Source organism: Castor canadensis, chromosome 10, assembly GCF_047511655.1.
Source record: "Castor canadensis chromosome 10, mCasCan1.hap1v2, whole genome shotgun sequence".
Taxonomy (NCBI): Eukaryota; Metazoa; Chordata; class Mammalia; order Rodentia; family Castoridae; genus Castor; species Castor canadensis.
In genome coordinates, this window is record NC_133395.1 from 3,980,262 (window position 1) to 4,007,480 (window position 27,219).

At 42.7% G+C, this 27,219-nt stretch overlaps 1 protein-coding gene across 3 annotated transcripts in view; it reads right to left on the minus strand.

The window, feature by feature from the left end:
- Myo16 (myosin XVI) overlaps nt 1–27,219 on the minus strand; it is a 518,261-nt gene that overhangs the window by 399,046 nt on the left and 91,996 nt on the right. The window contains exon 1 of one of the 3 annotated variants that reach the window (XM_074043001.1): nt 8,964–9,677. The exons of the other annotated variants lie outside the window; for them this stretch is intronic. Within the exon in view, the coding sequence (XP_073899102.1) occupies nt 8,964–8,991 (28 nt within the window). The 5' untranslated portion in view covers nt 8,992–9,677. Of the gene's footprint in view, nt 1–8,963; nt 9,678–27,219 lie in introns of those variants that run through there. 3 annotated transcript variants of the gene reach the window in all.

Below are 27,219 nucleotides of genomic sequence, written 5' to 3' on the forward strand. Positions count from 1 at the left end.
ACCTGAGCCCTGAGGCAACAGGGACGGTGGACAAGGCAAAGTTCAGACACTGCACTGGGGACTGTGTGCTCTGCTTACAAGTCCTGTGTAAATTCCTTACTCTAATTCAAAGGTGTGCTTACGTTCATGGTTATAAGTAATTTTAAAAAGTGTTCCGTCATATTACCGAGACCCATAAAAAGATTCGATTTAAAATAGTATTTCATATAAAATATTTTCAATCTTGAAATGGTCTAAGGTAGTCCTGAATCTCACATTTACTGTTTGATTTTCACTTGGTAATGCCTACCAGCCCTTTTTTATTGTAAATATATTTAGGAGAAAATAAGATGCTAAGATTTCTATTCTTTTTTCTAAGTTACAGAGTTTGTAGGGGTTTTTTGGTTGATTTGTTTTGTTTTGTTTTTTGTTTCTGGAAGTGCTAGGAATTGAACCCAGGGCCTTGTACATGCTAGCCAAGCAGTCTACCACTGAGCTACCTCCCCAGCTTGAGTTTGTGTTTTTAATTTTATTTTTTTACTGTTCTCTGAATATATAGTTTATTCATTTTTTAAAAATTTATTTTATTGGTTTTACAATAACTTACATATATTTTGGCCTCTTTTCCCTCAAACCCCCACTTCCAGACAGAACCCATTCCTCCCTCTTGTTCTCCAATTTTGTTGAAGAAAAAACATATAAGATAAAAAGAAAAACATAATGTTTTTGCAAGTTTGAGATGAAGATAGCTATACAGAGAGATTCCTAGCATTGCTTCCATGCACATGTATATTGCAACCTGAATTGATTCGTCTCTACCAGACCTCTTCACTACTTCCTGGTCCCCTTCCAATAGTGGTCTCTGTGAGTTTAAGATTACTATATTCACTCCTCTACAGTGAGCACATCAACCACATTCAAGTTATTACTTTCTTTCCCTTTTCTTATTTTTCTTGTACGTGTTCTCCCCTTAGTGTGTGACTCATGTCCAATAATATTACTGTATTGGTTTTAGGCCTACAACCCATGGTTTTTGTCCTTCTGAGCCTGGCTAACTTCACTTAAGATGCTGTTCTCCAGTTGCATCCAGTTTCCTGTGAATGACAAGATTTCATTCTTCTTTGTGGCTGAATAAAATTCCATTGTGTATAAATACCACATTTTTCTTGACTATAGAAGGTGGAGAGATCTCCCATGCTCATTGCAGAATCAACATAGTAAAAAATGACTATACTACCAAAAGCAGTCTACATGTTCAATGCAATTCCCATCAAAATCCCAATGACATTCACGGCAGAGATTGAAAAATCTACCCTAAAGTTCATTTGGAAACACAAAATTCTGTGAATAGCCACAGCAATACTGAGCCAAAAAGAACACTGCTGGAGGTATCACAATACTGGACTTTAAACTGTACTACAGAGCCATAGCAATAAAAACAGCATGGCACTGGCACAAAACAGACATGAAGACCAGTGGAACAGAATAGAGGACCTGGATATGAATCCACACAACTATGCCCACCTTATTTTTGACAAAGGCGCCCAAAACATACAATGGAGAAAAGACAGCCTCTTCAACAAATGTTGCTGGAAAAAGTGGCTATCTCTGCAGAAAACTGAAACTAGATCCATGCCTGTCACCCTGTACTAGTATCAACTCAAAGTGGAGTAAGGACCTTAATATCAGACCCAAAACCTTGACATTAGTATAGGAAAGAGTAGGGGATGCTCTAGAAACAAAATGTATAGGCAAGGACTTCCTCAATAGAACCCTAGCAGCCCAGCAACTAAGACAAAGGATGGACAAATGGGACTACATGAAATTACAAAGCTTCTGCACAATGAAAGAAATGGTCTCTAAACTGAAGAGAACACCCATAGAGTGGGAAAAAAATCTTTGCTAGTTACACATTAGACAAAGGACTGATAACCAGAATATACAGGGAACTCAAAAAACTAAACTCCCCAAAAATCAATGAACCAAAAAATAAATGGGCAACTGAACTAAACAGAACTTTCTCAAAAGAAGAGATCCAAATGGCCAAAAAATACATGAAAAAATGCTCACCATCTCTAGCCATAAAGGAAATGCAAATCAAAACCACACTAAGATTCCACCTCACTCCTGGTAGAATGGCTACCATCAAGAACACCACCACCACCAAATGTTGGCAAGGATGGGGGGAAAAGGACCCCATATACTGTTGGTGAGAATGCAAGCTAGTTCAACCGCTCTGGAAAAAAATTTGGAAGCTTCTTAAAAATCTAAACATAGATCTGCCATGTGATCCAGCAATCCCACTCTTGGGGATATGCCCAAAAGACTGTGACTCATGTTACTCCAGAGGCACCTGCACACCCATGTTTATTACAGCACTATTCACAATAGCCAAGATATGGAAACAGCTAAGATGCCCCACTACTGATGAATGGATTGAGTTTGTGCTTTTAAATGACTTCCATTGCAGTTTGTATCAATTTGTAAGACACATTCAGATGGAATAATACCTTCAAGGTCAACTAAAAAACAAGCGTCAGAACAGAGGGCACACACACACAAGCATGGTGTGTGCCACACAAGCAGTCTTGTTTCCTCTCTCTTGCACCTTATACCAAACACCCTTGGTTTTAGTCTCTCACCATACACTTTACTAGTTAGACTTTTTCAAAGCACATTTATTTTAATAGCAACCCAGAATTGTGGGTTTAATAACATTTTTTGATAAATTTTGTTAAATTGTTCCCTGTCTCACTGGCTTGAGAGTTTCAAGAGAATAAGGACACTGGCTGGTTTAACATGTGTTTTTAGCTCTTAGAACACTGTTTCGAAAAGTTCAATATGAATAAATATATGAATGGATGAATGAATGAATATATGATTGACTGAATGAGATAGAAGGAAATGAAATACACCCAGCTCAGCTGTCACTATGTCATTTTTATGTCCCTGAAGTGATAACAATTGTGTACACCCATTGAAAGCAGAGTTACCTGTCAGTCACCTAATAACTGAAAGAGAATCACATTGGAACAACAGATATCAAGCAGAGACAGGTGTTGATCCTGCTAGATTCAGTGACAAACCTTTGATGATACAATGTCAACACTGGTAGTATAGAGTCATCAGTTAGACCTGAGGACCCAGCAGCCAGTGGTGTTACTGAAAGTCAGACCATGGACATTGACTGGAACCATCTGGCCATGTGCACATCTTCAACTGTCCTGCCCCATCACGCAGCAGGTGTGGTGGGAAAGGAGGGCCGTGCGTGGAAAAGGAGGGCCGTGCGTGGGTCAGAGTGCTGCAGAGCCTGCCCCAGCATGACCAAGATCTCTGAGGTTCCAGGTTTCCCTGGAGCACCACAGTTAATGATTTCTACCTTTCTGTCAATTGTGTTATGTCCATTGTTCCAAGACAAGTAACTATAATGAGAACATTATTTATTTTAATATTTAAGAAAATAGTGTCCATAAAGATAATACAATAAGATTTAACCACAGGTAAACTATATAAAGGTAACTATCAGTTTGTATCATTGTGCTGTATCAAAACTCTTTTATTTGGTAAGCTAGAGATACTACAGATATATACAATATATCCTGATCTAATTTTTAAACTTAAATTGCTAGGTACATTTTATAAAATCCCAATTTAGGATTTAATTTTAAGATCAGTTGAAATTACTTTAATACTGATCAGCAAATTGGGTATTTTGAGTATTTGAGCTGATCTAAGACAATCATGGAACTTTCCACCAGAGAGCATTTGCCTTCTAGTGTGTCAGAACTCTCTGTGAAGCCACAGTCACCAGAACAGTGTTCCCTGAGCTAGACATAACTAACCAGAAACCAGAGTTTAAACTGCGACAAAAGTGCAATTTCAGTACAGTATGCATTTTTTCTGCAGAAACAGAAGGGGACAAAAATGACCCTCACTTTACATTACAAGCACACCCCAGCCTCATAAAGAAAAGACTTCAAATATAAAAGTGGAAGTTGCCAAGAAGATGGTTTAGGATAACAGACCACCTGCAAAGAGAGGCAGTTACCTATGCAATTAGAAGAAAGTGGTTTGCCATAAACCCCAAAACAAAGATAAAAGACTAACCCCTAGCCACAGACTCTTTAATCACTCCTTATATGAAAGAGTCCATAAACCTAGTAAGAAAATCCAATACAAAATATGAAAACCCATATGAGAACAGGGCTAATAAAAACAGAGAACACTGCCAACTGTCAGTAGAACAAAATCCAGCACCGAGGACCAACTCCATTCCCACCGTGGACTTGGCATCAGTTAAAGAGAGATGTGTTTCCTGGCCAGTGAGGACACGGTTTGTGGGATCTGAAGTGCTCCGGCTGTGGGAGCAACACCTGACCTAAACCACACATGCCAATGAATTCAGTACTGTCACTTCTGTGACTCAGGTCACAATCGCTTTTGTGCATGGGGTATGAGCTGATGCGGAACGGTAGTGATTTAATGCCAACCACAAGAGAAGAGTTGAATAAATGATTTGGAAAATGCTGTGGAACACTACTTAGCTATCCAATGCCAACAAAGAACTCTTGGACACACTACGGTGCTGTGAAGGGACCGAGGACAGTCGCCCACAAAGAGGACCTCTGGGTTAAAGGCATGGATTTAAAAAAGCAGAGTGATGTTTCAAGTCACAGGAACAGAGAGGTTTTCAGAAGTGTCAGGGTCAAGCGCTAAGGAGGGGAAGCCAGCATCTCAGAGAGAGGAGAAGTCATCACTGAATCCAGGGACCTCTCAAACTAAAGAAAAGAGGCAGGATCAACGAGAAACCAGCAAACAACTGTGCTGGGGACACACCAGGCAGTTTGACTGAATGGATTCAGGGAGCAGAGAAAAGGAGCTGAGGAAGAAACACATGTGCAAGTGACTTTTCCAGGTGTTACCATGAGATGAACGACCTGGGAGGGATGGGGTGGAATACCAGAAGCTGGGAGAGGGTCACATAGTTACTCTGGTGGCGATGGTGGAAAAGGGACTGGTGACACAGGAGAGAAAGGTGACAGTGGGAGAAGGAAGGCAGAATATGAGGAGGCAAAGGGGACACACTGGCATTGGGTCCTATGTGCAATAGTTCACTATTGCAGAAGAGAAGGGGGCAGAGTTTACACGTGGTACTTAGTGGTGGCTTATCCAGGAGTGCAAGGTATGGTTTCTACTTCTTTCTGGTGGGACACTGAGCGACAGATAATGGGTCTCTGGCAGGGTCCCGTGCTTGATGAGGAAAGGGGACAGGAATGCAAGAATGGCACCTGCACTCCTGCTGGAGACTTAAAATAACAACACTAAAATACAATCAGTCTGCTGTCACTCTGATCCTCCTCCAGTGACCAGCCCACTGCCTTTCTGGCAAGGAAGGACAGGCAAGTAGGGTCAGCCCTGGCTAGGTATTTGTCATTTGTCACTTGAATGCAGCAGAGGGTGACAAGGGCAAGGAGTGGAGAGGCTTCAGTGAGAGGCTGACCCTGGGATGTGGAGCTGGCAGAAAGCAGGTTGGGGAGGACAAGGAAATGCTGTCAGTGTGCAGGTGGATTCTGCCATGGGTTCCCTGGACCTGAGCCTCAAGCAGCGGGTGGAGGAGGAGGTCACTAGGCAAGGGTCCTTCTCCCCAGTGGGATGAGAGGTGGAGGGGAACGAAGAAGTGAGCTTGTTCCATAAGGAAGCCAGCCAGTTTTCTGTGACAATTCATCCTTGGCTGTTGCAAATCGTTCAGCACCTTAGGCAAGTTTAACCCTCCTCTCACTGCAGCCTGTGTGGCCCTGAGTCCACGTGCAAAACCAGGAGTCATGCCAGTTCTGTTCCCAGAGGATGGCTAGGGAGCCACCTCCTAACCTCAAGTTATGCTTCAGTAGTTGAGAGGGAAGCAAGGCACAGTTTCAAGCTCTCCTGGAGCCTGCTGCACCCTCAGGATCCATTTCCTCCCTGCCCAGCCATCTGGCCACGGGCACATACCTCTCACCAGGCGCAGGACCCAGACATGGAGCCCCACTGCAGTTCGTCTGAAGGTCCTTCTCCATAGACACAGGCAGAATCCGTGCTTAACTCTCTTACTAATTCCTACTTCCATGATACTTTTTTTTTTTTTTTTTTTGGAGAAAGGGTCTTTCTGTGTGACTCAGGCTGCCCACAGACTTGTAATCCTCCTGTCTCAGCTTCCCAAGTGCTGGGATTAAAGGCATGTACCACCATTCTTGGTTTGCAAAAATTTAGTCTTTAATATATAAGATACATCAAACGTGGAATCAGGTGTCTCCCCTTCCAACCAGAAAGAGATATGGTAGTGTCAAGGGTCTAAGTTATTTCTTTTTCTGAGTGTCCTCAACTGCTGCTTTGAAGAAGTTTCATTTTCTGATTGTGAAAGCAAAACATCTCCATTATAGACCATTTTGAAATACACAATAGTTTCTGAAATAACCATAAACCAGAGATAAGTACTGGCAGATTGAATGGAGACCTTTCAGAGTGCACGTTTTAACATTAGGTCATTGAGGGTTTCCTTGCGTGACTGAACATTCCTGTGAGCTTTAGTTATTGGTGGCCCTACACCCACCTGAAGCCTCCTCCACCACATGGGCTACATTACACTTCTTTCTCCTGCCCTGCAATTCAGCCACTTCCTGCATTGCTGCCTGGCTTGGGAGTGGATATGACATGTGATAAACCAGGTCTAGAAGGACAGGTAGGCAGGTGGCAGCAATGGAGGTCATGTGGGGGGGGGTGCGTGTGAAGAGCAGGACCAATCAGCTCTGCCTGTGGACTGGCCTAATACAGTTAACAAGGTGACACCTTCTGCATCAGGGGCAACCATGCAACTACAAAGTATGACCCCAGTTGACAATACCTCCTTGCATCGTGCAGGCCTCCCTCTGACTTCTGATTTTGCTCATCCAGCTGATCGTGCATTCATTCTGTCACATGAAACATCCCTTGGCACTTCAGCCACCATGGCATCTAATTTCTGAACTCTTTTAGCATGTTAAAACATTTCCCCAGAAAATCTGGCACAGGTTGATATTCATACCTCCTGTCTATTTTATAGGCGTGGTCACACTCAGAGCTCAGAAAGTCTGCAAATCTCAGGTAAGCACTTATTATTATATTGATAATAAAGCAGGAACTTTTTCCAGGCATATGAGATATTTTCATTATGAAAATTATTAATCCAGTATTAACTCATTAAATTCGTTAACTTTATTTTAAAATTATTTTAACACATAATAGTTGTATAGAATACAATGTGATCTTTACATATGCACTTATAATATATCTTAGTTGGATTTACCCCTTCCATGGTTCTCCCTCTTCCCCCCTCCCCTTCTTAGAACAATTTCAACAGGTTTCTTTCTTCTATTTTCATATAAAATTCATTCACTTTAGCTTCATCTCTTATACTGATGGGTTTTAAGAATTATCTCAAATACTTCTATTGCTAGATATCATCACGTCTTTCAGTGTTCTGAAATTCTAGAGCCAAATATTTCAAGTAAGCCAAAGTAATATGAGGTGTACGGTGTCACTAGCCCATGACTTTCCCGTGCCCTTGTTACCCTGTGCCTGTGCTTTTTCCCATGTTCCACGGCCGCCATCCTCCAGGTGTGTTCATTCTCCCAACCAGGTAACTGGGTTCCCTGTAGGAATGACCCAGAGGCCTTCAGGAATTTCCTCTGCAGAGGTGCAGACAGGAAAATAAGGACATTCTACTGATGCAGTAAAACATGAAAAGCAATGCCACAGCCAGCCAAGAGTGCTGCCCTGTGCTCATGTCACCACAACAATCACCTCGAGACATCCGAGAGTGAATCCAGACAATTCCATAATTCCTAAGTATGCTGTTTGTCCCCAGTTTTTATCAGTTAACAATATTCTACAAACTCACAAGCTCATAGGTGCATTCTGTTTGGAGTTGAAATGGTCCTGCAAGCTGAAAGCGTGCATGTTTTACAAATGCTTAAGAGTTGGGCATTTTTATTTTCTGCAATCAAGATGTAATTCGGCATACATTCTCCACCCCAAACAGGAGAAAGGCAAAAATTTTCTTAAGCATCGTTAATTGTTTTTTTCTCCTTTAGGGCAAAACTCAAGATCCATTCAAAATGTGTGTTCCCTCAACATGTGACATAATTAACATTGTGATGTCCTTTGCCAGCAAAATCCTAATCCAAACAGGAGACTGCTTTCTAAAAATGTCACCTGTCACTTTGTGATCATGATATAAATGTATAGAACTTTCCAGAAGTGCTACCGGGGGGGAAAATGTACCTGGCAAGTGAGCCATTTGTACTATAAATATGCCTCTCTCCTCGTTATTACCGTCCAGAGAAGGCTCCGATGCTGTTTTTTCTAGCTCAGAACACCCTGCTAGCATTCTAGCAGTAGGAAAAGCAATCCCTTGACGAACTGGTCAGAAGACCAGTGGAAAACGACTTTGCACCTTCTGGCACCAGGGTAGAGCACTTGGAGCAGAAGCTTTGCAAGGTGAATGATACAAGGACAAGTTTACAGTCAAGGGCAGCCCAGAAGATCAAGCTCACAGGTAAGCATAGCATGCAGGTTTCAGCAGTAAAACTTGAATTTGAGAGCAAAGTAAATAATGAAATGACCTCAATCATCTATAGCTAACTCTGTTTTATGTACTTTGTTACTATGTGCTTATACCCAGAAATATCCTCCTTTCTATGCATTGATTTTGTGGTTGCTTCATTAGCATATAATATTTGTACAGGAGAATACAATGTGGCACTTACATATGCATCTTTTACTTTTAAAGCTAAAGTTTAAAGATTCATGTACTACAACATTTGAATGAAAATAGAATCACTTTAGAATATATCAAGCTGTAACACAGCCTCCAAAGACACTCATCCACATGTGATATACCAGAGACCTGCCTTAATTCTGACATCTGCCTAAAATCATACTTCAAACAAATAACCAATGAGCTTACTTACAGCACTTGATAAAATGATAGTGAGACATCTTTCCATCTCAGGCAGGAATCTTGCTACCGGTTCCAGCATTATCTCCTGCTACAACTGTAGTCCCCAGGAAATACATTATTTAGAGTCCTTAACTCAGGTAACAGTTTATCTCCAGATGCATTATTGAACAGAGGCTCTGGTCCATGGTCGTGCAAAATGCTTCAAACTCATTCTCATGCAGCATCTGGAGTTCAGAGGAGCCTCTTGGGTGGGATTTGAGCCACCGCGGCTGCACGTGCTATTGTAGTGCCCTTGATTGACACGTTCCTGGTGCCAGGATCCCAGGCAGTCGCTCTAATTGGTGCTCATATGCGGCCACAGGCTGCTGCCCGCACCCGAGGTGTGCTGCACTGCGGTTCTCCGGGTTCTGCCTGTTAATGGCTTTTCAATGGCTTTCAAATGGCAGCAAACTAAGCTCACGAGAAGGTAGGAGGAAAGCAAGGGAACTAGGGATCCTAAGTCTCATTATTCCTAGCCGGCGGTGAAGACGACTATTTTTTGTTGCCACTAGTTGCTGTGTATGATGGGAAATTGACAGCACAGGCTCTAAACGCCCCTTTTCAAATCCGAGCTCTTTTGATCTGCCCCTAGTAAGGAAGACGCTGCATTACTTTTCCCAACACATCGCTGTGGTTAGCTATGCAGAGGGTGAGACTTAAATTATCCACAAAGAGCTTTGGGCTTGCATAGCTTTAACAACTGAGAATTTGTGCTACCTCTGCAGACTGCAATGAATTTAACCCTACAGCTCGACCCAGTGAAAGAAGTCTGGCTGAATTGGAATCAGAAAGGAATACATGGTCTGCCAGGATTTACTGGAATGGAAATAGATGCCATATTGGTTTAAGGCCATGTTAGTCAGAGAATGGTCTTATTTCAGTCACTTACAAGTGCAAAATGGCAAGTGGATTGTTTTTGCAAATTGATGCAGTTTTATGATGTCCATCTCTGAAAACAAGTTGACAGGCTCTAGAATTTGTGGTTCAGGTTTTGAGAGCATTGGAAAGGCAAAAATGAATGTTGTGTTAAATATTCCTATACTTCTGCAGTAGAGGCATGAATCCTGGATTCCCTTATGAAGTGAAATTCAAAGTGCTGTGTCTTTATTAAGCAAGATCCCCAAATTGAAATCTACATGCCAAGGGTCAAGTCCATTGGGTTTCACTGAATAGCATTTGAACCCTCTGAGGAGTGTGATGTGAAAGAACAAGTTTGAGGTTTCTACAGAGATGGATGAGAGGGTCCCATCTCAGGGAGTTAAGCACTGTTAGAATACTGATAATTACTTTTAAATTGCTGTTAATATTAATGATAGAACTTTATTTCAAGCATCCCCTGTGTAATAAAGGCATTTATTTTCCCTTCAAATTGTCTAATTTGTTAGGTCTTTGTGGATTTGACTCCCTAATTGACAGCTGTTAGAGCCTTCTCTGCGGCCTTAGCCTGCAGTGCTGGACTGTCAACATCAGCTGCTTTGCACCCTCCCTGGACACCTTGAGGAAGTTATGTGACAACCACAGCTGCCTGGTGCCAAAACACAACTCAAGTTCCAGATGGCCCCATCCTAGCAAACAAATTGCACCAGATTTTCCCTTCACAAGACTTGGTGAAATCTGGATGACCCCACCCAAGCCAGAGGGTGGCCCAACAGAAGGCCTATGATGAATGTAAACATTTCATAAGGGACTTCTGTGATTGGTGACATGAGGGACTGTGCCATGACTGGTGCAAACACTCTTGCCCTCCCTTTTTCTGGCTGGATAAGCAGATTGTTCAGCACTTTCTGAGTCCACCAGGACATACTGATCTGTGCTGTCCCCTGGTGTTGCAACATTAGGTCCAATAAGGGCTCCTCTCTCTCAACTGGTCTTTTTTTGCCTACTTTTGATCTTCATCCTTAGTACAGTGGTCCATGCTGCTAACACAATGGAAGGAGAAGGAAACTGTAGCAGTGGCAGAGGTGGCAGTAGTTATTTCCCTTGTCGCAGTGATAACAGCAATGAAGTCAGAAGAGGCAGTAGAGGTGGCGTTGGGAGTAGAGGCGACATTGGGAGTAGAGGCAGTAGCAAAGGCATGGCAGCCACCTCAATGGTGGCAGCAGTGGCAGTGACAATAGTGATAAGAGGCAGCTGAAGAATTTCAGACAGTGTCCAGGGCAAAAATGACAGGGAGCAGAAGTGGCAGAGACAATGAGGGACAGTGGAGGGACAGAGAAGGTGAGCGAGGGCAGAGGTGAGAGAGGCTAAGGAAAGACTGAGGGTTGTAAAGAGCCAGAGAAGAGAAACTCTGGACCCTGGTGGCTGGAAATGCTCTAGAGGGCTGCCCAACCCACAGGCTGAGGAGTCCAACATCCCAGGCCAAAAGTTATACCACTTGTCACCATAGGGCTAAGGGTCCCGACACTCAAGGCCCAGATGACAGCTGTAACTCTAGAAGACACTGTCTCCTTTTCCTTACTGCTGTCTGCAGCCACTCCCACTGCCAGAATCCAAGGATGACAAAACCGTCCAAGGGCCCTGGATGATTAGTTCTGGAAGAGCTTGTCCCCTCCTACCCACAATTCCTATCCAAGTGGAGAAAAAGAACACCAACCAGCTGATGGGCAACACTGTCAGAACTGCCTGCATTCAAATCCAGCCTCCACCACTCAGAAGGGCATCAGTTTAGATAAATTATTTAATCTCCTAGAGCCTTACTTCTCATCTGTGCATGGAACATAGAGTGCCTAATCCCCGTTCTGAAGGTTAGGAATAGAGCAGAGAAAATTTTACTTTATATTGTTGGCTTTCATATAAAATTACTATTAAATTAAGAAGAAAAACATAGCATTTTTGCTAGTTTGAGATGAAGATAGCTATACAGAGAGATTCCTAACATTGCTTCCATGCACCTGTGTATTACAACCCACATTGATTCATCTCTACCAGACCTCTTCATTACTTCCTGGTCCCCTTCCCATAGTGGCTTCTGTCAGTTTAAGATCACTTTATTCACTCCTCTACATGAGCACATCAGCCACATTCAGGTTTTAGGTTTTCTTCCCTTTCCTATTCCTCCTGTGTGTGTTCTCCCCTTAGTGTGTGACCCATGTCCAATAATATTACTGCATTTGTTTTAGGTCTATAATCCATATATGAGGGAGAAAATGCAATTTTTGGCCTTCTGAGCTAGGCTAACTTCACTTAAGATGATGTTCTCCAGTTCCATCCATTTTCCTGTGAATGACAAATTTCATTCTTCTTTGTGACTGATAAAATTCCATTGTGTATAAAACCCATATTTTCTTAATCCATTCATTGGTAGTGGGGTATCTTGGCTGTTTACATTATATTTTTTTCTTCTACAAAATCAGAGAACAAGAGGGTGGAACAGGTTCTGTGCAGAGGTGGGAGTGCGGGGGAGGGGGCCCAAATAATGTATGCACACATGAGTAAATGCAAAAGTGATAAAATAAAATAATAAAAAGAAAAAATAAGAAAGAAAATATTTACCTATGTATCAAATGACTGCGATACACACTGTAGTGTTTTCCCAAGAATTTGTATGAGGATTTGCAATTTTGTTCAGTAATGCTGACTCTTATTTATTCATTCACTTCACAATTTATTAAGTCATTGTCATGCAATTCACCATATTGGGTACTTCTCAGGAATAAAATTATCTAAAACACAGCAAGACTGGAAGTGTAGCTCAAGAGATAGAGCACCTGCTTTGTGAGTGTGAAGCTCTTCAAACCCCAGTCCCACCAAAAAAAAAAAAATCTAAACCATAGCTTTAATATACAAGGAACATATAGTTCATTTAAAAAATTTCCTTGTGTGTTTTGCAATGCTCCAACGAAACTGTGAAGCAAAATTGTCCAGGTCTATTCCCCAGCACAGAAGGAGGCTCTCAACTCTTAAATCAGTGCAATCTCCATGGGTGTGCAGTTATTTTGCATTTATGGGAATTCTGTCCATTCCCATAAAGAGATTTACTTCCCCAAATCTCTTTGGGGAAGGCTCCCCCATCTAGATGTCCTCACCCCTTCCTCTTAACACAGTGCCAGATAAACAGTGTGTTTTCTCCGTACCTCCAAACACCCGAATTTCTCAGTTTTATGAAAATTGCGTGCTTGTGCAAAAAAAACAATCAGCATACATCTTAGGACAACTGAGCTCTATGACACCATTCATTCTTTAAAACAAAAGCAATACAAGAATCAGAGAAGTTTGACGTACAGCAGGCACAGGAAACATAACTGAAAATATGGTTGATTGCAGCCCTAAAATCTGTTTGTTAAAAAACTTAAAGCCACCTTTTATGGAAGAATAACCTCCCTGTCCCCAGAGTGCTCATCATTTGTGAAATACAAATGATTAATGAAACCAGCACAGTGTAGTGTGTGAGAAATTTCCACACTGCAAAGACATAGCTCTACAACCACACAAAGGGGCAACTCCATATCCACACGGATGAGTTAAAGAAGGCTACACTACACTCAGTCGTGTTTGCTAAAATACGGAGCCTCTGCTCCACAGGTGGGAGTCACTCCCTCTCATGAAGAGGCTACTTCTTTTTTTTGTCTTCGCAAGCCACACGCTCATTTTCTAGACACCGATAGAGACACAGAGCTACATCTTCCTATTTTCATAATTATCAAACAAAAATTAGTTCCTAATGTAGGCATTAAAACCTAGGGAAAGTAGATTTATCTCTATGAACTTTTCTTCCTTCAGAAAATGGGGAAATGGCAATTTAAAATCTGTTACAACGTCTGGGTCTGCGCCCATCCCTGAGAACTCAGCAGGTTGCTCATTAGTAGCTACTTGAGTCTCCTGGCTTAAAGACCGTATCAGAGTTCGTGACAGTGACCATGAGGAGCTGGGGCTGGAATAGACATACTGCCACTGTTTACCTATTCAATAAGTACAAAGTTAAGTCCATACACTTGAAAGAAGGGGTTGCTTTTCATCGCCAGAAGACTTACCAACTGATACAGCATAATCATTGTTGTTCAGAATTAGTAAAATGCTATTGTTCTCACTGACAATGTCATACTTATTTCAGAAGCAATTTGGAATAGCCAAGAATCTTCTGCTTCTCTTTTGTAGACCATGCAGCTGCTCACTCTCCACAGTACTTCTGATAAATGTTAGCATTTTATTATACCAGATTTTTTCAAATATGGCTAACCTATTTCCCAACGCCAATAAATGAACTTGGAATTATTCCAGTGCAAGACAAACATTTAAAAATTATACATTTGCTTAGTAAATGTATTTTAAAGTACCCAGGTGAGGTACTATGTCACAGTTCCACTTGAAACCGTGTTTGAAGGTTCACAAGACATGATCCAGTGTGCCAGTCAGTCTCTTCACAGATCGTTCCTAAATTCAATAATTTCTATGTTCCCATACCTTATTAAGGGAAGCATTAAAACTCAAGTTCTCAAGCATCACCATCAGTAGGGTGTGTATACAGGAGGCTACGATAACAGTTTCAAATGAGATATTGATTACATATACTATTCCCATAAGGAAAATTCCAGCTCTGTGGCAAGGGCAGCTTTGCCTCAGCCGTGGGCACAGGTTTGGGCTTACACCATTAGTTTGATGAAGAAAATCATACACACATTTGGTGATCTCATGCATAGGCGAGCCAAGACCCTCCATAGCAATCATTGGCTGCTTCTCAGTGGGTGAACCAAGCATTCCTCAGGGAACATGACTGTGGTCTAACAATCTCGGCCCCTTGACGCTTACAGGGTCCTTTACTGAAGGCAGATGGAAGAAAAGACCTGAGATGTTAGGAAGAAAGTATCAAAGTATAGGGGGGGTGGAAGAATGGGTCCACTGGTAGAGTGCCTGCCTAGCAAGCATGAAGCCCTGTGTTCAAACCTAGCACTTAGTACCATCAAACTCAATCAGTCAATCAGCCAATCAATAAAGCCAGCTCTTGCTGTAAAAATCAGGCTTACTGCTTAGCCCAGGATCAGAATCTGCCTTGAAAACTGACCAGGTCTCTGCTTCTGTGCTCCAGTCCCTGTCCTCACGGTGCCCACTGTTGAACCTGATCCTGGAATTATGATGGTACACTTGCTGCACATACATGCTACACATAGACACCTCACAGGTGGCCAGCCCAGGAAGCCACCGGCTCCCATATGCAGGACTCCACAAGGTTGAGTGCTCACCTCGCTTCCAATAGTCTACACATCTCAGGGGAGAACAGATGGCCATTTAAGTTACACGTGGGCAATTCTGGGGCAAAAAGAAAGGGAGTTCCCATTTCCCACACAAATTTGCATGGCTGGAAAGAAAGTAGGGTGACTGTGGACTGCCCTCTGTGTGTCAGCACAGAATTATGTCACAGTCAGAAAATATTCACCACCATTTATTCTATGGTATTTCCATAGAACAGCAATGCAGAGAAAGAATGGAATTTGATAATTCCTTCTCAAAAGTCTGACACTAGCTCTTTGAATAATATACAGAATAATATAATAACATATGCAATGTGTGTTGATGCAGATACATGGAGTTACACAGACACAGGCGTAGAGTACACTGGAAGTTCTAATTGCTCTTCCCGGGCATCTGGTCACACACATTTCTTTCATGATGTTTTTTCCTAATCAAAATGAAATGTTTTGAATTCTAGTGAGTACTAATTAAATTGAGTATCTAGCACAGAACATTTGTAAAGCATTTGTACTTTTTTTTTTCCCACTTGAATGTCAAAACCACTTTGAAATTTCTTCAGTATATGTGTCACAACTCTCCTGGAGGACTGTCCCATTTTCAGATGCCATGTCACTCTTTTGAGGTTTGACCTTATCTTATCTTGCTTATCTCCAGTGGGAATAAAAATGAGTTTTGTTCATTTGGGACAGCACCTAGGTTGGTGTACATGTGTGTAACAAGAGTCTTTGATCATCTTGAGGGAGTAAACATCTCTCTGTTTACAGACAATAATCTCAATTTTCCTGAAAAGGATGAAGAAAATTTGAGGAATGTTATGTGGAGCTTTTCCCTCATACTTTCCATTTTTATTTTTGTTCTGGGAACAGAATCCCACCATGTAGGATTTGCAGTCTTACTACCCAGACGCCCCAGTGCAGGGATTACAGGCCAGTACCTTTTGTTTTCTTAACAATTTAATCACCCTCACACTTGCCTACATAAATGCAAGGTTACTTACTCAAGTGCTATACAGTCTTCAAATTTCACTGCAAGCCCAGTTCACCAACAAACTCTTCTGTTTGGCTTAACTTCACCTCAGCCTTTTCAGAATCCTCCACGCACCACTGGATGGAACAGCTCTACCATGACACCTTGTGCCTTTCTTTAACTGAGTCATATGGAAGCCTTCCCCATTCTTTGCATTTTTTAGTTATTATTTAGTTACTTGAAACTCTGACCTTCCATTTTCCTTATTCCCTGTGAAGTCTAAAGCATCAGTGAACACGCAGGGCGGACAACAGAAATCAGAGTCTGAAATGGAAAGACTCCAAAGTGTCTTCTAGGGCAGTGTGCTTTGTGCCTGAGGAATGTCTTATTAAAGACGGAATGGAGAGCACTTGGGCAAATGAAATTTACTATTGTTGAGAGAGAAGGAGAAGGGAGGAGAGGAGGAGCAGACAGCCCTGTTTTCCTGTGAGAACCTGGGAAAAAGCATACTTGGTTTATTGCACTGTTTGATACTTCTGAGGAAGGCTTCTTTGACATGACCACAGGGAAATTTGGGGCAAGTTTCTGAATGAATTGCCTGGTTATAAACACCCTTTTGGGCTATAATGGATAAATTGTCGCCTTTAAAGAGGTCCCCAAAAATTAATGATATTTTTGAGTGATCTACAAAACAAAGTGCCAAGTTTATTCAATCAGTTGCAATAGTACCCACTGGTGGATGTCTGGTCTCCATACATGCTTTCTTGTGTCTGCACAAGTAAAAAAGCATTGGCAACCTTGGCTGGTTGCCTAGGTCACAAATTTAGAAAACAGAGATGATGTATTGCTCGTGAGCCTTGCCTCCCAGAATTTCCTTCTATGTCAAGGTGATGAGGCACAGAAGGGAGGAAATGCAGATGAGAAGTGTTGAGGTCATCCTTGAGAGAACAAAGGGAGCAAGGAGTGCAGAGGAAAGACAGCATGTCCGCTCTGACCAGATATATGTTCCTCCTGCTGATCTTAAAACGACCTGCCAGCATCTCCATTTCCTTCCTACAAGCCGATCCTTTCAGACTTTCCATCCAGTCGTTCCCAGGGTTCTCATAAGTTGGGCTGAATCTGAACTAATGTGGTGTTTTATTAGTCAATCTAATGTGACTGACCTTTGAAACAGCTCTTCCCCAGAAACTCCATCCACAGACTGGGAGGTAAGACGAGGTTCTGGGACTAATCAATCCAGCATTCCTCCTCTCCATGTCTCTCCCTCAGTGTGGCTTTACCTCATCCTCCAGAGCAAGCCTGAAACTCAGGTCCTCAAAAAATAGTCTACATAGCCTTTAGCGCGTTCAGAATAAATATTCAGATTAGTTATTTTGAAATAAGGACATTATAAATAAGCATCTAGGTCAACAGTTCCAGAAAGTGATTTCAAATTTTTCCTAGGGCTTGACTCTGTATAGCAAACAAAAGCACCTACTACGTGTCAGGTATTATTCTTATCACTTTGTAAGTATCAACTCACTCAACCCTTATCACAGATGGTGCACCAGCTGCTGTTACCGTTTCCTAACAGATGAGAAAAATGAGACACAAAGACACAAAAAAGCAAGATGTTCCCGCCTCGGGGCCACCAAGACCACGGGGCACTCCTGCTTTCTGCCATCACTTTAAATTTTAGTTTTAGATTTTGAGGGTACCCTGCGCCTCAACCCCTGGCATATGCTTCTCCTCTGCTGGCTCATGCTTGTCTTCTTCATGCCCCATCTTCCCAGGCCCGATGAATTTCACGCACACCCGCTGGGTGCGTTCAGAGAGAAGAGGACACAAATGGAAAAGATGTACACGAAGGGAAAATGCAGGGTGGAGGGAGGCAGAAAATGCATGAGGAGATCGGAGTTCAAGGTCGAGAGCAGGAGGACCACCTCCCCGCCTGCCCTCACCTCTTCTCTGTTGGGTGGCTGCCTGGCTCCTGGCTGTGACGCCTCCTGGCTGTGCGTCCTTCACACATTGTGCATGTCCTGTGTGAGCCTCCTCTCAACTTGCTACCATGCTAGCAGGAGGATGTTTGCGTGCACCCCTGAGTGTCCATCTGGACGGACACCGCAACGAAGAGCGCCAGTCTACCACAAATGCAAAGACTGAGGCCGTGAAGGAAAGGATTTACAGAGGGGGAGTAAGGCCGTATCAAGGAGAGGGGGAACGAGTTTGTCGTGAGGTTTAGTGTCTACCTCAGGTAGACACGTGCAGCAATGGTACTGGACCTTCAGCGTGTTAGAAATTGTGGCCACCAACAAGTCCATCTAAGGTGTCACAATTACATCATGGGATTACTTCTCCCACAGACGACACTGACATAATGCTTGAGAGCTCACCGTAGGTGCTAATTGAGTGGCTTACGGTAGAACGCAGTGTCACCAGTGTGAAGAAATCTCGCCAGAATTAAAATCTCACCTGAACCTAATGGGGGATATTTTGAGAGTGTCAAATTTTTGACTTGGTTCATTTTACATGAAATTCAAGAGCAATCAAAGATGATTTATGATGGTAGATATCACAACAGTGGACTGTTGACAAGAAAGGGTGACAAGAGAAATTTCCAGAACAATGGAATTTACATGTGAACTGGGAGGATCCATGTATCTATATGAAGAAAGACACAAAGATTTATTAAGCTGTTCTTGTAAAATCTGCGCATTTTAGTGCATGCAAATTACATCTATTCAGTACCTATACGGAATCAACAGATACAGAGAACAACAGTAAAAAAGCCAAGTGTGTGAGACTTAAGTAACTCAGGAGTATTAGCTTGTTCTACACTCATTCACTCACTCAACAACCTTTGCCTGACAGGTTACCATCCTGAGTCTGATTATCCTCACCATGATTTCCTACCATGCTAGACAACTATAGCGCAAGGTGCTGATGCAAAGGTGAGTACAAGCACAGGAGGGAGAGCATGTAATTCAGGAATACTGCACGGGGGATATACTGCCCCGACAGGGACACCCCAGCAAAGGCAGTGCGTGCCGAGGCTGGGCCGGCTGCCTTCTGGAACGTTTGCTCTGTGGTTAGGAGCTAGGAAGCTGCTAGAGTTGAATCTGGAGTTGACCCCAAGGGACACTGTGGTGTTTCACAGCTTCCCTGCTGGGGCTGGCTTCCATAGCGATTCCACTTGCTTGGGGCAAAGCTTGTGACGCTTCCAAGGGCCCCGTCCTCAAGCCTCAGGACCACTGTGGATGAATCATGAGGCTGCAAAGGACAGACTTGAGGGAGAGGAGATGGAAAACAGGGAAATACAAAGAATCCCTTCTCTTAGTCCAGACTGGACTTGAAGCAGTCCTGGTGACTTTGAGATTTCCAGGACTGAGAGAAGAAGGTTGAAAGGATGGGCCGCCAGGTTTCACAGTGCTTGGGAGTTTCATGAAGTCAGAGTGGAAGGAAAAGGAGCTGACTTAGGGGGAACACGACAGGTTATTTAGGTCTGATACATCTGGCAATGTCAAGGACAGAGTCAGCACTCGGGAAGTCTCACGCTTGGGTGGCTGTAGGGCCATCACTTGTTAATTTTGAGAAATGCACACGGTGCTTCTTTTCCACACCAGCCTTTGCATCACTGGAGGAGCTGGCTGTGGCTCATGGTCTCTAGCCATTTATTTGTCTTTTTTAACTGTTTTTGGAGAGTCTCTATTTGAGGCAGGGTGCTGATCAAAACCCCTGCCTGTGAATGGCTCCTGGCTTAAAAATGACATGTGCACAGTTCCAACAACAGGCCAACATGAACTACAGAGGGAAGAGGCGAAAGTTCACAGGTTCATGTGTAAGTGCTTCTGTCCGGCAGAAGAGACAGAGAAGACCTTGTTGAAATGGGTACCTTGGCTGAGATGGTCAGGACTGCAAGAAGGACCAAGGGTGTGAGAGGAGGAAAGAATGATCAGTCCTACGGTTCCCAATGTATACGTGGACCCGAAGATTCTGCACCCTATTCTCTGGAGTAGGCCCAGCACTCAGGTCCCACAGGCGCTCCAGGGGGTTCTGATACAGGTGAAGCCTGGGAACTGCTGCTTACGCAAACAAAGAGTTGAAGGAAAAAGGCTCACTCACTCAACTACTGAGAGAGAGAGTGGAAAACAGCTTTCTTCATGCTGATGATGAGGCTCAGGTAAGGCCTGGGCGCAGAGTGAAGGCCAAGGGTGCTGAACCATGGGTGACGTCAGGGTGAGCCTGGGACCGATTACAAAATTGTTTTAGAGCTCTGGATTTTGTCTCAGAGGTAAGGGAAGCCATAGAGGGGTTTCACGCATTGGAGGATTTAGGGGTATCCCTTGCAGTTTGGTGTGGAGAATGCATGGGAGTGGGGTGTATTGTAGGCCACAGGCCACCTAAGGGAGAGCTGTGGGGTATGTGGAGCGTTCTGAACTCAGGGGTGAGGCCAGAATGAAGGAAAATAAGTGACAACAGCTTGGGACTCTGTATGAAAGCCAAAGGTACACAGACCCCAGGACATAGAAGTCTCACTCCAGAGAAACGTGTTCTAAAGACATGGCGTGTACACAGAATGATCTGGGAGGATGTTCTCACAATCTCCTGAGGAAACACCTCCATTATCCCCAGCGGACTGGGTAAACTCTGATATAGACAACAAATCTATTCTACAAAAGTATGTAATGACACAGAACTGTACATTAAGGATGAATCTTAATAGATGTCTTATTAAATAGGACACAATGCACAAAAGGCCACAGGGGGTAACTCTAAATTAATTTCCAAATGGGAAATTAAACTAAACATTTTATGGGTTTTTCTCACTCACATTTAATAAAAATGATAGGAAGGAGGAAGTAGGCAGCCTCAAGTCTATTAAAATGGATTTCCAGGGTTTTGGATGGCTCTGTTGAGAGTGGGTTTAAGGAACTGCAGAAGTCAGGATTACCATCTGCCCAGATGCTGTGAGAGCAGATCATCTAGGCTGTGAACATCAGGAAGAGGTTGGTTTCACAGGCCATCAGGGTCATGGTTGCCTCTGGAACCCGCAGGAAAGTCTTGTGCGCGGAAGCGAGTTACTGGGATCTACACGGTTTTTAAGAGGGACACTTGTATTGGCAATGGGATTTTGAATCAACAATTTACAGATATCAAAGCAACGGACGTGGGGAGATACAAGTGTTGAAACCATAAGTGGGAAAGTGGGTCCATCAGAGAGGAATGTCCTGCTCTAGCCGTGGAGCTGACACGTGTACTCCAATAGGAGGAATGTCACAGAGGATTACACACTTGCTACTGCCTCATGGCCAGACTTTTTGGTCGAGGCCACTCTACTGGACATGGAGTGTCTGTCACTGTGTTTTTTAATCTTCATTCCTTTAGTTACACATGATTTTAAGCATATTTTTATGTACTTGTCTTTTATCTTCGTTGGAGATGTGTCTATTCAGTGTTTAAACAGGCCTAGGATGTCATTAGACATTTTTGTTGGGTTGTGTGCCTTTTATTGTTGAGTTATGAATACTCTAAAATATTCTAAACAAAAGTCCCTCATCAGAATTGGGAAGATCTTCTTCCCATTCTGTGGTCTGTCTTACTATTTAGATGGTGTCATATGAAGCACACTAGTTATTAATCTTGATATCATTCGATTTATCATTTTTGTCACTACACTTCTGATATCTTGTCTAATCGAAGGTCACAAAGATTTGTTCCCCTTCTTTCTTTAAAGAATTTAGCTTTAGCACTTAACACTTAATTCTACAATCTACTTTACATAACTTTTGGGTATGGTTTGAAGTATGGGTCCAGCTTGATTTCTTTTGCATTTTGGCATTCTGTTTTTCAGCCTTGCTTGTTGAAAAAACCATTGTTTTTTCCTTGAATGCCTCTGGGACCCTTGTCAAAACAAGTTACCATAAAGGTAAAGGTTTATTTCTGGACTATTAATTTTATTCCATTAGTCTATTTGCCTAGCCTCATGCTGGCTCCCACTATGTTGACTTACTGTAGCTTTGTAGTAATTCTGAAATGAGATAATCTGTTCCATGTTCTTTTTCTTTTTTAATGATTGTCTTGCTGAGTCTGGACAACTTTACATTTACAAATGAATTTTAAGTTCAGATTGTCAGTTTCTGCAAAAAACTCCAGCCATCCTTTTAATAGGGGTTGCATTTAATCTGAAAACCAATTGTGTGGACATTGCTGTGTATGCAAATGAAGCCTTTTAATCCATGAGTAGAACACCTCTGCACTTACTTGGGACTTTCTTAATTTCTCCAACAGTACTTTGTACTTTAAAATATACAAATCTTGTATTTCTTTTGTTAAATTTATTTCTAAATTGTTTGTTATTCTTGACATTATTTGTAAATGGAATTCTTTTCTAAATTATTTTTTGGGTTGTTCATGGCTAGCTTAAAAAACTATGATTTTTTAAACTGATTAGGTATCTCTTATACTTGCACAATTTATTAATTCTATGTGGTTTTTTGCTGTGGATCGCTTAAGTTTTGTATATGCAAGGTTATATTATCTAAAAATAGATAATTTTACTTGTTATTTTAAAATCTGAATCCCTTTTATTTTATTTTCTTACCTAAATGTCCTGGCTAGAAGCTCCAGCAAGTCATTGAACTGCAGAGGTGAGAGCTGACAACCTTGTCTAATTCTTGACCTTAAGGATATAGAAGGGTCAGATTGGGGGAGTATCTTTCTATTCCTCATTTATTAAGTTTTTGAATCATAAAATCAGTTAGACTTTGCCCAGTGCCTGTTCTGGTTCTATTGGGATGGTCCCTGAACTTTATTCTATTGATATGGTGTATTCCATTCCTGATTTCCACAGGTTGAACCAACCTTGCACTCCTGGGTAAATTGGTCCTGGTTGTGGTAAATAAACCTTCTAATGTTATTTTAGGATTTGGTTTTTATTTTTATAGGAGAGAACTGTCTGTTCTTTGTCTGACGTGGGTGCTGGGGTAACACAGGAGCCTAAAATGGCATGGGAAGAATCCTTGCCTCTTCTATTACGGTGCTAAGTGTTGAAGGTGTTTGCTACACTAAAAGCTAACTTATGTTAGCATGACCACCTGGGCATGTGAACTAGCTGTACGTCAATTTGAAGGCAGGGGACGTGTAAAGATGAATTTTAGAATGTCTCAAGTATACCCAGAAATGAGGACACATTGAGATGCAATGTCTTATTTGCATATCACCAGTGTTTATGCAGGGAGAATGTCACATCCAGAAAGATTATGCAGATTTTCCCAGACATACAAATGTGCCCTACTATATTCAGAAAAAGCTAAAAACAATTATTTTAATCAAACTGATTTGAACTGTAGCCATCCTCAGTCAATATGTCCAATTAGCTTTCTTGACCTTTCTGTGTGTTCTTAATCAATCCTTCCTGTCCCATAAGCTTTATTTCACAAGTGCAGCAGGTTGGCATGCTATCTCTTAGTTCCTCTATCCCAAAACAACATCACCTTCAAATGCAGAGTGCTCGGTTCTTGCTTTAAGTCTTAGGGTTGGACTCATTCCCTCTTCACATGGGCTACGTCTCTGCAAGTGTCTTCCTGGCTTAACCCAAGACCTAGTTCATGTGACAACTGGCCTTTCTTGATTCTTTTCCCAAGTGGAGAATGGGCGGTCAGGGACTAGCTTCTCACCTTGCTTTCCACCTAAGTGACCTGTGGCCTCACATCTGAGCAATGGTTCTCCTTCCTCTGAGCTCCCTGTAGTGTAGGGGCTTCTTAAGCACTTGTCACTTTTCTCCCAGTTACGCAAACTCTGTTTGGGCAAAGACCTTGTCTTCTTTGACATTTTAACCCAGCCAGAGTACGTGGTTGTTGGTACTGATGTCAAATCAGTAAGGATCAGTGATTTAGTGTTTTCAAGTGAAGACATTTCTGTGCAGGGTGTAGTTAGAACAGTGCCTTTGCTGTCTACACCCACACACTGCTCCTATGCAATTTTATCCTTTCCACACTGGGCAGCTCCTGCAAAACTGGTTTGAGCAGATCCCTACTTTTTACCCTGCTATCAGCACTCTGTTCCCCATTTTCATTTTCTTCTCAGGGATTCCTTTTGTCCTCCAGCTTTCATTCACTCACTGGGCGTACAATGCACAAAACAGGGGACTTTGGGGATGAACAGGTTGTGGTGCTGGTCCAGAGAACCCCAGGAGACTCAACCGAATAGTCAACTGAGACATTATCAACTCAGACGTTATCTTGTCACATGTGACTAGGGCTTACAGCTGGTTAAAAATCTGTGTAAGGACACACGTGTGTCTGAGCACGCAAGTAAAGACTGCACTTTCTGACCACGTCACCTCCTTCTGTGTAGCATCTCACCTGAACATAAAACTAGAACAAGAAACTGGGCAATGAGAGCTGACTGCTGTTTCATGCTGCTGTGTATTTTAAAAATATAAATGTTATGCTGAAAACCAATGGTTCACAGCCACAGGTTCTGGCCTAGCTCTTCTCAGATCACAAGCTGGAGGAAAACACCTCCTCCCCCCCATGCCAGTCTCCTCTGAGCCCCTGTGTTCATCGTTTCTGTGGGAAGAAGAAGATGTGCTGGACCCTGTGGGATTTTTCAGCCCCTCACAGGACAGATGGATGAGTCTTTTCAGCCATCACTGATCACTAGCTCTATTCGTGGACAAACACATTATTTATTCTGGTTCCATGTTCTTTAAATGGCCTTAAAAAAGTTTTCTTCACGTCTCCAAAGATTGTAGTATTCAAATTTTACAAGGCTCTTGGCGAGGCAGATGGTGAAACATAAAAGTTCTGATTTTAAATTGAACCAAATCCAATACTGGCGACATGTCATTTTTCAAGTACTTCCAAATTAGTTCCTTTCTCGTTTGTTTCACTGTGACTTCCAGTTTAGAACTTTCTGAGATGTTTAATTTGATTCCTAGAAGAGGTTCACTTATAAGGCCCTTTTGTGCCCTCTTCTTGTCACACAATGTGACTGAAATAACAGACAAGATACAGCACCCAGGCATTTTAAGAACAGGAAGTCTACTGGATGTGGTGGCTCACACCTATAATCCCTGCTACTCAGGAGGATCACAGACTGTAATTCCAGCTATATGTGAGGAATAGGTGGGAAGATTGTGGACCAAGGCTAGAACCAGGCAAAATTGGGGCCCTATCTGAAAAATAACTAAAGAAAAAAGGGCTGGGGGCATGGATCAAATGGTAGGATACCTGCCTAGCAAGTTTGAGGCCCTGAGTTCAAACTCCAGTAGTCTCCCCCCCCACCCCCCACCCCCCCACACACCCTCACCAGAAAAACACCAAAAAGTCTGAGGAAGCTGCTATGCTGAAATCTGTCTGTATCCATGCTGGCTTCCTCTTCTTTGTGGGTAGGTGAATTATATGGACGTTTAGATCTTTGAAGTGATACTTCGTTCAAGTTCAGACTGAAGATATGACATTATTTTCCAAATGATGTATGTGATATTTAATAAGTATCTTTAATTTTTAAAGTCCATGTAAGAATTCATTACGGAAAGCATTACAGCTTTTGTGACCACTGGGGTCTTTCCTATGGCCTCTTTTATTAAAACGAAACAATGTCATTTTTCTGCAGGAGAAAGAACTCCTTAACACAGACAAGGTGAAAGGAAAGACAAAGCCCTTTTGATACTTTTTAGCATTGCCAAATCCATCCACTCAGTTCCTCTGCTTTCTTCTGCCTCAAGGTGACCTCTTCCTGTCAAGATAGCCCTTGGCAGTTTGCTTATCAGAGCCTCTGCCAGGTCAGGTCCAGCAGTGCTGGAGCCAGGTGGAAAGCAAACATAAAAACCCAAACCTCTCATGTTCCCTCCATCATGTCCTCTTGTGAGGGCTAAATGCACCCCAGAAATGCTGTATTCTGTGCTTCTTGCTAAGTCTCCCCTGGCCTCATCCTTCACCACCAGATGAGACAGATGACTGGGGATTGGAAAATAATAGAAAAGCAAGCTTTGCTACAGAAAACACAAGACCTTCCCTACTGAACACAAAAGGCCTCCCCACAGAACACCCAGGGCCCTCCCCACAGAGCTCAAGGTCCTAAACATCTTGAGGTCTGGTCCAAGAAAAACCATTCCAGCACAGTGTAACCATTAGAAAGGAGAGAGAGGAAAGGGGCAAAGCTGTACGTCAGTGAACTTGGCCTCTGTCTGCCTCCACCCAGACAGCTTGGGCTCTGAGTTCCTCCTGTGCAGTCCACACTGTTTGCTAAGTCCTGCAGAGTTCTCACCAAATCCCTGGAAAAATGCACTGCTATTATACCCACTTTACAGATGGAGGATCAAAGCCCAGAGATGTTGCTCCAGGTAGAACCGAGAGCAAGCGGGGATGCCTGCCTCCATGCGTTCTGTCTCAGAGCACACAGTTTACCTCATTCTGCCTTTACACAAGGAATCTCCTGCTTCTCCCGTGTTCCCAAATCATTGATGTGAGAAGGTATGGAGAAGTGAGTCCTTTGTGTGTATTTGTGACAACACAAAGTGAGTCCTTTCATTTAATATAAACAATGGTCTGACCACTGGTGCTAATTCTAGCCGGCCTGTTTAATGATGGAGCCCAATTTCGTGAGACTTTGAACTTATTTATCTCCTGAAAATTCCTGGCCGCATTTCTACATATTTCCATGGATGATGGCTGCCAAGTCCTATGACAGAATCAGAGAATTTGTTTTAGATTCAGTTCATGTATGTGTGTGCGCGTGAGCGACAGGAAGTGACATTTCATTTTTTAAATTTAAGGCAAGGAGGAAGAAGTGAAATTTGAGTTTTGGATGGGCTGTGTTCATTTTGTTATTGTCCTCTGATCTCCCTCTAGCGTCTCCCTTTAGTACTGCATGTACTCATCAGCTTAATCACTTCCTGCCCTCCTTCCACTGGCAGCACTGAGCACTAAGTGCCTTTACCCTGCGGCTGACTAGAGCCTGTGACTGTGAACAGAATGGAACCAGGTTCCTGCCCTCAGGGGGTCAAGGTCCTCAGGTGACAAGCACTCAGAAAGTGCTCCATTGGCTCTTCCCTTTCTCTACAGGCTGTCTTTGCCCTCACTTCCAGTACT